General features: G+C 40.4%; 2 protein-coding genes across 7 annotated transcripts in view; both read right to left on the bottom strand.

Moving 5' to 3' along the window:
- Positions 1–5,360, bottom strand: part of LOC117401691 (tafazzin-like) — a 49,680-nt gene extending 44,320 nt beyond the window's left edge. For 2 of the 6 annotated variants that reach the window (XM_059017230.1, XM_059017231.1), the window contains exons 1-2: positions 5,219–5,360; positions 1,622–1,803 (exon numbers count right to left, since the gene is read on the bottom strand). The gene's annotated coding sequence lies outside the window, so the exon portion shown is untranslated. The remainder of the gene's footprint in view (positions 1–1,621; positions 1,804–5,218) is intronic. The other 4 variants (XM_059017229.1, XM_059017227.1, XM_059017225.1 and 1 more) reach the window with 3 other exon arrangements.
- A 2,995-nt stretch (positions 5,361–8,355) lies between these two features.
- Positions 8,356–13,989, bottom strand: part of LOC117401689 (mitochondrial carnitine/acylcarnitine carrier protein-like) — a 33,080-nt gene continuing 27,446 nt past the window's right edge. Inside the window, exon 9 of the mRNA XM_034002484.3 lies at positions 8,356–9,507. Within this exon, the coding sequence (XP_033858375.2) occupies positions 9,445–9,507 (63 nt within the window). The 3' untranslated portion in view covers positions 8,356–9,444. The remainder of the gene's footprint in view (positions 9,508–13,989) is intronic.

Here is a 13,989-nt window from a genome sequence, read left to right as displayed (position 1 = left end):
CGGGGCAATTTTTAAAGGGTGCTCGGCGGCTTTGGCCACCTATGAAGGACATTGTCCTTCGTTGGAGGCTTAATGTGGTGTTGAAAGCGCTTATGAAGCCTCCCTTGGAGCCTTTGCATTCAGCGGAGCTGAAATATTTATCTATGAAAGTGGCTTTTTTGCTTGCGACTTACATCTGCTAAGCGGGTGGGTGAGATGCAAGCATTTTCAGTTGCAAAAGCCTGCTTAATTTTTGCAGAAGCCGGGTGAAAGCCACGCTTCGCACCAATCCTGCTTTTTTGCCAAAAAACATTTCGGCTTTCCACATGAACCAGGCGGTGGAGCTTGAGGCTTTTCATCCGCCTCCTTTTCCAGTCTGGTAGAGCGGCAGCGCCATACGCATTGCCCGGTGCAGGCACTAGCATATTATGTGGACAAGACCAAAAGTTGAAGGCAGTCTGAGCTGTTTTTTTTTTTTTTTTTTTTTTATCTGTTATGGGGCTAAGTCCCATGGGAAAGCGCTGTCTAAACAGAGGCTATTAAGATGGATCACAGATACGGTTAAGACTGCATATGAACGAGCCAACTTGCCCCTTCCAGAGAAGCTCACTGCCCATTCGACCAAGGGCATGGCAACTGCGTGGGCTTCATTCCAGGGTGCAGCTGTCAGAGACATTTGCAATGCAGCAGTGTGGGCTACACCCCACACTTTTACACGGTTCTATCAGCTGAATTTCGTGGATCCACAAAACCCTGGTTTTGGAACAGGAGTGTTCAGGGCAGCCTACAGCTCTATCCTTACAGCATAAACACAGACGCGAGTTCTCCCTCAATTTTTTAGCCCTGCTACTTGTACTGGGTTCCTCGTGGTAATGAGCAAGGTGGCCTTGTCCGAGCCTTGTAGCTTTTCACTTCTGCAATAGTCTTTGCGACAGCTTTGATATTTCTACCCATGAGGTAATGGTTACATTTCGAACTTGATAGGGAACGTTAGGTTATTATCATAACCCTGGTTCCCTAAAAGAGAAATGTAACCATTAACCTTCAAGGTCGCTGCATCTTTTGAGGGAAAAATTACATTTTGAGTGACTGTCTCTTTTATGCCCTCGGGGGGTGGGCATGACTGCGTCACAGGCACTGCGTGCAGCTTTGGAATATCGATTCAGGTTAGACGGTATGAAAGAATTAATACCCATTTGGTAACAGTTACATTTCTATTTCAGGGAACCAGGGTTATGATAATAACGTTCTCTTGGTTACTGTAAGTAAAGTGCACAATACTGTTTTTAAGCCTACTATTTAAGTAAAATATTTTCTATAGTATATGGGTTCTTTATGCAAATCGAAATGGAAATCCACAAGCTATACATGATTTTTTTTAAATAAAACCGTATTAAGACAAAGTATTTTTCCACATTTATTAGTTGGATATTAAGAATTTAAATTAACAACTGTGCGTCTATTAATTTAATAACATCATTTTTAATATTTGAATACATTTTTTTAAATGATAATGTCTTTAACACTAGCAAGCTAATAATTATACTCTGGTTAATTTGTAAAACAAATTTAAAAAAAAAGTCCCGGATCTCAAAATTAAGAAAATGATTATTGCATTTTTTTATAGACAGAATGTACTGACCTTAATTTACAGTAGTTTCCATATATGCTTCATATCTTCTGCTTGTGGATCAGGGTTTCGGGCCTTGCTGTTGGTGTCGGTAGCTGCAGGCCGACCTTTGCCTAGCCAAGTTTTGACATATTCTTCAGGTTTGAACAGTGCCAGTGGGGGGCCCACCAATCAGATAAAGAGGAGGGAAAACACTGTTTTTGTTAATAGTGTGGTTCTTATTGAGGAGACAATCAAGTTCGTTTGAGAGAATCCTCGCACACATTCACTTGATGAAACAGGAATCAAATCCACAGTCCACTGCAATGTTATTAATGCTGGATGCATTTGAGCATCCTTCCCTCCATCTTGTATGAATTCGCGAAAATGTCGAATGATAGGCCTGCTTATTATTACACAAACTATATCCCATTCAGATTTGCAGCTATGAGGGGGCACAAAGGATATATACTGTAGCGATCCTGGGGGGGGGAGAATCAGGATAGTATAGCGTGTGTGCAAGGGGTTGCATTATTATTATTAGTATTATTGTTATTATTATTATTATTATTATTTATTAGCAGGCGCCTTTATCCAGGGCAACTTACAGTCGTTGCATGCTGTGCGTGTGCGTGCAGGGACTGCATGCTGTGCGTGTGCGTGCAGGGGTTGCATGCTGTGCGTGTGCGTGCAGGGGTTGCATGCTGTGCGTGTGCGTGCAGGGGTTGCATGCTGTGCGTGTGCGTGCAGGGGCTGCATGCTGTGCGTGTGCGTGCGCGTGCAGGGGTTGCATGCTGTGCGTGTGCGTGCAGGGACTGCATGCTGTGCGTGTGCGTGCAGGGGTTGCATGCTGTGCGTGTGCGTGCAGGGGTTGCATGCTGTGCGTGTGCGTGCAGGGGTTGCATGCTGTGCGTGTGCGTGCAGGGGCTGCATGCTGTGCGTGTGCGTGCAGGGGCTGCATGCTGTGCGTGTGCGTGCAGGGGCTGCATGCTGTGCGTGTGCGTGCGCGTGCAGGGGCTGCATGCTGTGCGTGTGCGTGCAGGGGTTGCATGCTTTGCGTGTGCGTGCAGGGGTTGCATGTTGTGCGTGTACGTGCAGGGGTTGCATGCTGTGCGTGTACGTGCAGGGGTTGCATGCTGTGCGTGTACGTGCAGGGGTTGCATGTTGTGCGTGTGCGTGCAGGCGTTGCATTGGGTGTATCTGTATGGATGCATGTGGAGGAGAACGTGGGTGCAGGTTTGGCACAAATGAGCGACACAGAAGGGTGTGTGTGGGGAGAGATAGAGAGGAGAAAAGGGATCAAAGGAAACAAATACTAGCAATATAAAATGATTTATTTTCATTTTCGACTCGCAGTCCCCTTCCACTCACTTTACGGTTTTATTTTGTGCTCATTTTAATTACTGTAAATAATAAACCTACTCACGGTTGCAGTATCATTTCTGTCCCAGGAGAACTCGAAAACGCTACAATACGTTGTAGGATGCGACGCATATTATTATCATACGTCACATCCTACAATGTACTGTTATGTTGCGGTTAGTCATTCAATCACGAAAGAGGAAGTGGTGCTGCTTAATTTATTTACTTAAATAAAGTTTTTGTTTTTATTTATTTTTTAGCGATTTTATTTTTCAAAACATTGATCTGCAAACCGGATGATTCTCGCCAGTTATACAAAAAGGTACTGGATCTGAGATCCGGCACAAATTAAACCCTTATTATAATACTGATACGACTACTAATAACATACAGCATCAGTAATGTACATTTAAAACATTATTGCAATGAATATATGGCTAAGTTGCCACTCCACAAAACGGCAAGCAATAAAACTGTTGACTCAAGTCATGTCAGAAAATGTCAACTAATCAGTCAATTAAACATCTACTAAGCTCTTATTTATGACTCAAAACGTTACCAAAAACCGAGAGGCTCAGTAACGCATCATCTCATAATTCGTATTTCAGGGCCTAAAGGGTCTGGTTTATCATTTACTACAACTCGAGAGCAAATGTTGAACCATTTTTAAAGAAATGTTATGAAACAAGTACAAAACAACCCAATAACGTGTCTGTTATAAAGGAAAAAAATGTTAACAAAATACTTTACAATGACCAAGTACTGTTAAATTTCTGAAGCACATAATACAGGGTTACCATATGGCTCCAGATTAACCGGACGCTTTGAGACAGACCGGGATTCCTAAATTGAAAGTAATTCACGTATAAATGAGCTCCACCTTTGCTGAGATTAATCCTGCTGTGGTGGAATTGCTTGGGCGCAGCAAACAAGTCACACTGATCAGCTGCTTCTGATCAGATCTTAATGAACGAATAGCTAATTTATCGATAGAGCAACGAGATGATGATGCGATTGTATTTGCAGAATAATATGGTCGATTGAATTTAAAAAAAAAAAAAAAAAAAACAGCGACTGGCTGCAATTCATTCTTGGTATAATACAATTATTTGACGCGCATGTGGGTATTTAAGCACCATTCTTAATTGTGGCTAAGGATGGTTCATTTACACCTTCATTTATTTCAATTTAGGGGCAAGTTTGAAATCCCGTTCTGTCTCACAGCGTCCGGTTAATCTGGAGCCACATGGTAACCCTACATAATATGGCAATTTGTTAACGACACACAAATGTGTTCCTTATTTTGGAGATCTTCACGTGTCAACCCCCCAGGTCGGGGTGCAGGTGTGAAAGGGGCTTATGTCGAAATACCGTCAGAGAAGACACTCAATCTCCACTTCATGTTGACGAATATGTACCAGTCTTGAATCATACAGTTTTGTCAATAGCAATTTTAACAGTTATATAGATCTGGCAGTTTTCAAACCTGTCACTGTGTCGCTTTTGGTGTGTGTGTGGTCATGTCGCTACGAAAGTGTCTCGTCTCCAATTAAAAGAAAAACGCATCGCGTCTGGTGTGTGGAGATTTTTTAAAGACTACTCTTATAAATCATCTACATCAGGGGTATCAAACTCAGTTCCCGGAGGGCCGCAGTGTTTTCTGGCTTTCGAGCCATCTGAGTTCTCAAACACTTAATTAATCTAATTTTAATTGTTAATTGAACAGATTTAACACTTCTCTCCAGCCCTCAAAATGTTTCATGGGTAGTGTACCTTGAATCAAATGCATTTTTTTTTTTAAATCAAGTGTAAAAGACCTTGAAAAATATTAAATGTCTATTTGAACAAATCAATTTAATTCAGCGCTTAACTTAAGTTGGAATGATTATGAAAACAAGACCCTGCAGCCCTCGAGGACTGGAGTTTGACACCCCTGAAATACATTAATGCGTTAGATACTGTTTAAAATTAATTCGCGATCTTTAACTATTTTGGTGTTCTGAAACAGATTTTTGTTCGAAATTAATGCATTTTCAGTCACACACACCAGAACTGGGAAACTGCATGTTTTCAGTTTCCTATACTTGGACTAAATTTAATTAATACACTGTATCATGCTTACATACTTAAACTGCTACTCATTATTCGCTGTATAATATTGCAGTACACGTGGCAGTATTTTGAGGTATACACACACTGTTCAACTATCTAAAGTTGGTATTTAGTTTATAAAAGTTAAAAATGTAACAGAAAAACTAAAATAGTCACCTTCCGTTGACAGTCAAACAGCGTCGCTTCGTTGAAAAAAAAAAATCACGTCAAAAACTGAGCATGCTGGGAATTGTAGTCTAGTATAATCGACACAGGAAACAATACAAAAAAAAATAATATCATTAACAATAATAACAATACATATTTAACAATAATATTAAAAATATATTTATTGTCTTAAGCAATGTTTAACTATTAAAAATGAAAGATTTCATTCTGGGAGATGTAGTTCCATGAGTTCACGGTGTCATTTAGCTCGTCACTCACTGCGTACGTCGAGTCTCTACCGTAAATCGCGAAAAAAAGGCGCAGATTTGTTAAAGGTCGGTTACTGTGACCATGAAAATAGCTGCCTAGTCAGAGAATAGAACCTCGTGTGTACACGTAATCACCGAGGAACACTGAAACACGTGAGCTCTGCCAGGGCTGGCACGGTGTCTCTGAACCCTGAGGACAGCAATACGAATTTGTCCATCCCAGTTTTGAAATAACATACATAAGTAAAATACATGGCAAACTATGAAACAGCTGCACGAAGGATGCATAACCCCAAAGAAATCCTTCTGACAATTTGCTGTGCCTTTTACTTCTTTCAAAACACGGCCATTGATGTCGAATTGACTTCTTGTATTTTTGCACAAAATTCAGTTTGGTAAAGTTCTAAAATGCACTAGTTTGCAACCAAAGCCATATGTAGATATAAAGAACTCTTATATCCATTTCGAATCTGTTTTAGAAAAATAAAATACTATATTAGTTTGCATTAACTAAGTCAGAGGCATCAGTCTGCAGGATAAAATGTATGAATCAGACTCAATTTACGTATTCATTTTAGGGGCAATTTAAAACCTGTCCTGTCTCAAATGTGCACAGTATGCCTCTTTACAATTTACAAATGTTCCTTTTTTATTTGGGGGTTGGAATTTTCTTTCTGGTAAAAGCAGTGGATGTTATATTATGCACTTGCTAATGCTTTACTGCCTGGGACTGAAGCTTTTTTTTGTTTTGTTTATGTCTGTGATCCGTATTGGATCATGTTGTGTTCTATCCTACAGATGTTTGAATGTTAATTAAAATGATCATTAACAACAGTGAGATTTAATTATTATCACGTGCATGTGATTTCTGTCGTATGGCACAAGGCAATAAATGTTTACACAGTTTAACAAGCCTCAGCCCACCTATGATCAGCAAAGAAAAAAGTAAAGTGTTCAGATAAGTTATCGAATTCGATTTGAAGACGCGTTCTCATTATTACTGATTGGTACTGAAGAAATGTGTACATTGAAAGTAAAGTATTATCTTGCAATTAACAGGTTGCTACGATGTCGTGTACGGTGTACTGACCTATTTCAAACTTTGCATATGCTTGGTATCAAATTAGCATTATGCTGGGCTTGTTTGTATCTGAATATCTCATAGGGCAGTAGTGTGGAGTAGTGGTTAGGGCTCTGGACTCTTGACTGGAGGGTCGTGGGTTCAATCCCTGGTAGGGGACACTGCTGCTGTACCCTTGAGCAAAGTACTTTACCTAGATTGCTCCAGTAAAAACCCAACTGTATAAATGGGTAATTGTATGTAACAATTATGTGATATCTTGTAACAATTGTAAGTCGCCCTGGATAAGGGCGTCTGCTAAGGAATAAATAATAATAGGGCAGGGGTCCGAATCCGGACGGCAAGTACATTTTGACCAGACCGCCAAGTCATATGCCAATCTATGTTTTGCTTGCATTCACATTAGAAATTCTGTGAATTTTTCAGACAACACAGTTTTATGAGAGTGTGGTGCGTGAGGGTACGGTAGGTGTCGCTGTGATAGTAAGTAGCAGATACTCGTGCAAGCTTTGAATAAATGAAACAAAATGTACAAGTCAACAGTATTAGCAGCGCAAATGAAGTGAAGCATAGATGAGCCAAAGGGCCTTCTCTCGTTCGTATTTTCTTATGTTGTGTTCAAACAGCCACCAAAATTCAGCCACGAGTGTGGCATTCTGGTACGGGATTAGGGAGGCGAAACCGTATGGGACTGTTTTTCCTTATCACGCTACAGCGGACCCTACTGGCCTGGTGCCTGGTGAGCTCAAATGGACACCGGCTGGGCTGGCCTTTGTCCCTCACTGACATCCGCTCTCGAGTACCTGGGTGTAAAGAGGCAATAGACTGGGCTTGGTGATGGGATGGGAGGATGCCCTCTGACCTTCTCCTGAGTTGTGTAGTGAATTGCTGCAGTGAGGGAACGTAATTGGACATTCTAAATTGGATAGAAAATCAAGCGTAAAATAATTGGGCACTCTAAATGATAACAAGTGAGCATCTTTATCATTATGCAAGAGTTGAGCTCGTATAGATTGGTGGTTACAGAGCGCTTAACCTCATGTCACTGATGGGACAGCATGCGTAGCAGCAGTGCAGCGCACAACACTGCCTGCTGCACCGGGCTAGCATTGGCATGATAAACCAGGAGCTGCACAACGTCAGGGGCCCTGCAGTGGAGGATCTTCACAGAGCTCATGAAATGGCCCATCATGTTTTTAGAGCTTAATACATTTCTGTCCTGGATAAAGCTATGTTAAAGCTGCTGGAATTCACTGAAATCAGACTTGTTAAGCAGAGCGAGATCAAATCCATTTCAATTCTGTCAGCCTCCCTGAGGAGTGCAGGCTGGTAGAGCTCTGTTTCAGTTCTATCAGCTTCCCTGAGGAGTGCAGGCTGGTAGAGCTCTGTTTCAGTTCTAACTGAATCAATTCAAATATCAAAGGGTGACATCATAGAAATGTTTTAAGGTCGATCCTTTAGAACCTCTACACTGCTGATGTAACTGAAGAACCTCTACACTGCTGATGTAACTGAATAACCTCTACACTGTTGATGTAATGGAAGAACCCCTACACTGTTGATGTAATGGAAGAACCTCTACACTGCTGATGTAATGGAAGAACCTCTACACTGCTGATGTAATAGAAGAACCCCCTATACTGCTGATGTAATGGAAGAACCCCCTATACTGCTGTTGTAATAGTAGAACCTCTATACTGCTGATGTAATGGCAGAACCCCCTATACTGCTGATGTAACAGAAGGCCAAACAAATGGCTTTGTCTCTGATACAGAAAGACTACGGGAAACATTGAATAAAACACAACAAATCATCATTTACTGAACAGCTGAAAATAGCTTTGAGACACGGCAAATTCAAGTAGGAGGTGTAATTGTATAATACATGTAAAAATTTAAACCTTACATTGAATCAAAGGGTTATCTATATTGAAATAGCTTGTTTGCTTTGAGATGTTGTATGTGTCCTTTAGGTGTTTTTAAAGGGATTGTAGCTAACAAAATGTATTCCACAAATATTAATTTTGACATGTTCCACTTTCATTCTTTATATATTTCTCTAAGTGCCGTTTTGAAAGAAACATGTTTTCAAGCCATGCTTTCAGATAGTGTTAGAGGTTGAAATTGTCCACACCCCTTAAACAGCCACTTTCCTGTCATTAACCAACTAGCTGCTTCCCCTATTGATTGACATTCTTTCAGCCAGTAACATACCTTGATGAAGAAGATACTGCTGATGTAATATGACGTAGGCAGTGCAAACATATTTCCTGAGGCACAGAAACTAAGACCTTTCTTTAACCTGATGTATTACCAGCTCTCATGATTTTAAAATGAATACATGTTTGCATTAACCTGTTTCTTTCATAATGGCACCTTTGAGACCTGTGTAGCTTGTGGAAGTGCAAAGCAGATTTCTGGAACTGTTCTGTTGCTGCAACCACTTTAATGGGAATGTATATGTGAGGATTTCTCCAGCTAAAATAAACAATCGTTCTGTACAGCTAGGTTGGAACTTGTCTGAAAGCGCGTCTCAATCCCTCTCCTCCATGTTGGTCCGCAGGTATAAAATTCTGTGTCCACTGATTCTGTGCAATATAAATTATCTCTGCATTGATTGTGTGCAATATAAATCACAGAAGGGATCCTTCGAGGCCCCTTCCAGCCCCTGTAACAAGGCTGTACCAAATGGTGGCCCAACTCAGGTCCTATTAAATTGTTCAGGCAGTGTATGTCCCTAATCAGCTTCCTAAAACTAACACCCTGCCTCAGGAAGCACATGACCACGTGCAGGAGTTCCCCAGGACCTGAGCCTGTTGAGCTGAGCCTCATCCTTTATGATCTGTTCCAGAGGGACCCAGAGACAGCGGCTCATGATCTTGGCAGTTATGCATTCGGTGCAAGCCAGTTGAGGAATTTCATGGTGATCTCAAATCCCAGAAAACAAGCCTGTGGAAAGAACAGGACAGACAAAGCTTTGGTTACTAATTCCTAGGAATGAGCCGCAGGGTGAATATAGGCTGGAAGAACTGAATCTGTTTAGACTGGAACAAAGAAGAAAGGGAGGGAATGCATTTAGGTGCCCCCTCTCCATAATAATAAAACTCTGCAACAAACGTAAAAAAAAAAGAAAAAGAAACCTCTGGCATTGCATAAATAAACCTAGTGAAGCAGGGGATATCGTCTAGGCTTCATTTTTTGCAAAGATATCAACCAGGACATCAAAATCAAGTTTTTTTTTTTTAACAATGATTTTTCAGTTGCCTTAACAAGCAGATCACTCAGATGAGGATTGGTCATGGAAGTTCGTAAATAGGTTTAACCAAACTTAAAGCCAAAAACAGACGCTCAGTGCTTGCAGTGGTTACTGGAAGAGTGATGACTACCTTGATGATTTTTAGTAATATATAAGTATAACCAGGGCTTAAATTCTCATGGAATATTTCACAGAGCCCAAATCCCCCCTCCCCCCCCAAAAAACAGGATAATTTAAAGCAATTACATTTCTTTTAAACCAAACAAATTTGTTTTATAAGCATTTCTTACAAGTTTTGTTTTTCTGTTTCAGTCACCAACTAGAAAATGACATACAAGTACACTTACAGTGCCTATAGAAAGTCTACACCCCCTTGAAGTTTTTTAAAATTTTGTTGTGTCAGCGCCTCAGAGTTTCATGCATTTAAATGAGGATTTTTTTCCACTTATCTACACACCATACTCCACACTGTTAAGAGGAAAAAAGTTTTTTATTGAGGGCAGTAGGTTCTCCTCAAGGACTTCTCTGTACTGTGCTCCATTCATTTTCCTGTAGCTCTTGCAAAGTTGCCATTGGCCTCTTGGTAGCCTCTCTGATCAGTCTTGGAAGTTGTGGGGTAGGATGTGTAGATAAATGAAAAAAAAACTATTTAAATGCATTTTAATTCCAGGCTATAAGGCAACAAAAGGTGAAACATTTCAAACTTTAAGTAAGTAAACTCCAAAAGACAGCTGCGCGAATCAACCGCAGGTGCAACTTTGGACTTCCATCCACAGAGAAGGTCTCCGATTCCCAACACATTAAGTAAATTGCATTGCTATAAAAACACAGGCATTACATTCTCAGTTTTAGATTCACAAACTGCTATAAAGAAAATAAACAGGTTTTCATAAACTAGTGCTGACAGTGTTCTAAATCGTTTCTGGCCATTCAGTCAAGTACTTAAATTTGTTAATATAAGAACATACGAACATAAGAAAGTTTACAAACGAGAGGAGGCCATTCGGCCCATCTTGCTCGTTTGGTTGTTAGTAGATTATTGATCCCAGAATCTCATTACTGGGGAGTTGGTTCCAGACCCTCACAATTCTCTGTGTAAAAAAGTGCCCCCTATTTTCTGTTCTGAATGCCCTTTTATCTAATCTACATTTGTGACCCCTGGTCCTTGTTTCCTTTTTCAGGTCAAAAAACATTGTCAATACCTTTTAGGATTTTGAATGCTTGAATCAGATCGCTGCGTAGTCTTCTTTGTTCAAGACTGAATAGATTCAATTCTTTTAGCCTGTCTGCATATGACATGCCTTTTAAACACAAGGTAATTCTGGTTGCTCTTCTTTGCACTCTTTTTAGAGCAGCAATATCCTTTTTGTAACGAGGTGACCAGAACTGAACACAATATTCTAGGTGAGGTCTTACTAATGCATTGAAAAGTTTTAACATTACTTCCCTTGTTTTAAATTCAACACTTTTCACAATATATCCGAGCATCTTGTTGGCCTTTTTTATAGCTTCCCCACATTGTCTAGATGAAGTCATTTCCGAGTCAACATAAACTCCTATGTCTTTTTCATAGATTCCTTCTTCAATTTCAGTATCTCACATATGATATTTATAATACACATTTTTATTGCCTGCGTGCAGTACCTTACACTTTTCTCTATTAAATGTAATTTGCCATGTGTCTGCCCAGTTCTGAATGCTGTCTAGATCATTTTGAATGACCTCAATGTTTCAAACTAGTTAAGCTCGTACATTCTCAGGCAACCAAACCAATATCTTGGTTCAGATCTGCCGATAGTAGCGACTTATTTCAATCACGGAAACAAAGCAAATACATTATGTCAAGTTTACACAGCAGTTAACTCGTTTACAGTTGCACATGATATACACACACACACACACACACACACACACACACACACACACAGCACTAGCAACAACCAGGGAAAGGAAGGACAGACGCACACATACAGATACAGAATTGGTGCTCCTGTTACGCTGCTCTCCATATACTGTACGTAAATATTTTTACTTGTAATAATTGCCACGAAAATAAACTGCTACAGTCCTCGTGAAAATAAATGTTCATAATTATTTATGGTAAAGTTGTATTTTGTATTGTTTTCACTCCAAAACAGCCTCAGGCTGAAGTCAAGATGCGGAAATATTTACCGGCGCTCAGCTCCTGCTGAATTTAAGCCCTGAGTGTAAGCTATAGCAAGTATCATTTTAGAGTTGTACCAGCTCACAACAAGAATAAAAACTACCGGTGACGTGAGTTTAGCTTTTCGTTCCTCTCTTCGACTCAGTAACTTCTTCTTTTGGCTAGTATCAGGGCCGGCAGCAGGTTTTTGTTGGCCTCGAGCAATGGACTCGTTACACATTACTGTACAATGTGAAAATAGTAATATATATATATGTTTAATTAAAGCTACCGGTATATGATTTTAGCGCATTTTCTTTTTTACTGTAGCTTACTTAGTACACAATGAACAGAAAAAAGAACACACACACTTTACAGAAATAATATTTTTTTTTAAATTTACATACCGGTATAGAAAATTTGACTAAAAAATTTGTCTACTTACTGCAATTGTTTTCCTTTTTTTTGTAGTCTTTTCCTTCCGATTTTGACATTCAGATTTGAGTTTCTTTTTACTTGGAGGTTACAGAGGTTCGGCAGGTTTCATTTTTGATGGTTTAAAATCGTATAATTATAATAGGCATTCAGGCGTTCTGATAATAATAGACGTTATGATAGTGAGGCACGACAAAACGCTTGTCAAAGAAAAGAGGAAAAAAGGGGAGAGATTTGAAAAGTTTCACTGCACGCATACGGTTTAGTTTGGTTGAGTGAAAACAAAACATTTCTAGTCCTAAAGGCTGCTAGAGTAGGATAGCTGGCACAGAAATAGTACATTTACTCATATTTCCAGTTTTATTTCTGTATGTATGTGTGGGCCCCCCTCTTTCGTCGGGGCCCCGGGTGCTTGCCCGGGTTGCACTGTTGCTGACGTCGGCCCTGGCTATTGTTTTGCCATTTGCTTAGTTGCTGTGTCGTGATAGATGTTATAAGCTAAGCACTTTTACTGACAAGTTCCCAGAACACATCTTAAACTCTTGAACAGAATTATTAGTAAAACATACCTTTCTCTTTTGCTTTTCATAACACAACAGCTGTTATCGTTAATTTTGAATTGCAGCAAATGCAAATTATTGCAATAACTTGGGAGAGGCTGTTGCTATGACGTTTTTTTTAGGCAGAACAATTTTAAAACATTTTTAAAACAGTAGAATTGCAACTTTTGGCAAGAAAAAAGAGAATGTTTCATTCAACAGAGTTGCATTGTCAGGCTAGTCGCTGCACTTTCGATTTCCCGAAGCATGAAGCCTTTTCACTTCTCACAGAAACTGCCATTTGGGGGGCCCCCTGGAGAGCTTGGTAGGGGCCCCCACGCCCCCCCCCCCCCCCTCCCCCTCCCCCTCCCCCTCCCCCAAATGACACCCCTGTGTATGAATGAGAGGAGCTCATCTGGTTCCTAGTAGCTGATTGATCTCAAAACATTGTCAAGTCTTAAAGGATCTTAAAGGATCCCAGTGCTTCAGCATCAAGAACATGAATTAGTAACCCACTCAATACCCTCACCATTGTGTGAACAAGTGTCTCCTACCCTCTGTGTCCTCTGGACCTGGTCTTTGTATTACGCTTGACAAAGTTTTTAGTTCTACCAGTAGGAACCTGGTTTGTAAATATTCTCATGTTCTTATGCAATGTGTGACTTCTCATCTCAGAAAACAAGGCTGTGGAAAGAACAGGACAGACAAAGCCAGTAATCTCTTTTCACTGACTAAACCTAAGCAACACATGCACCTTGCACCCCAAGTGATAATGCTTTTACAATGTGAGGAATGAGACCTGAGGCCCACTCTGAAGAATTGATCTTTCTGCAGTTGCCCACAATGCCTTACAGGTGGCAGGGTTTCGGTTTGAAGTGGCTCTGTAGAAATTCTGTAGAAATACCAAAGATACACAGCCGTGCAGGGCTTGAATTTCAGCACGGGATTGCGGGAATTGCGCATTTTCCAAGTTGCTCCCACATATCTGCAACTTTCAGTGTGGGAAAATCCCGCAGAGATATTTTAAGACACCAAGCTACTGTATTTTTCACCCAATT

The sequence above is a fragment of the Acipenser ruthenus genome, chromosome 55 (assembly GCF_902713425.1).
Source record: "Acipenser ruthenus chromosome 55, fAciRut3.2 maternal haplotype, whole genome shotgun sequence".
Lineage (NCBI taxonomy): Eukaryota > Metazoa > Chordata > Actinopteri > Acipenseriformes > Acipenseridae > Acipenser > Acipenser ruthenus.
The sequence above is the reverse complement of the archived record's forward strand: the minus strand, read 5'-3'. Positions and strand labels throughout refer to the sequence as shown.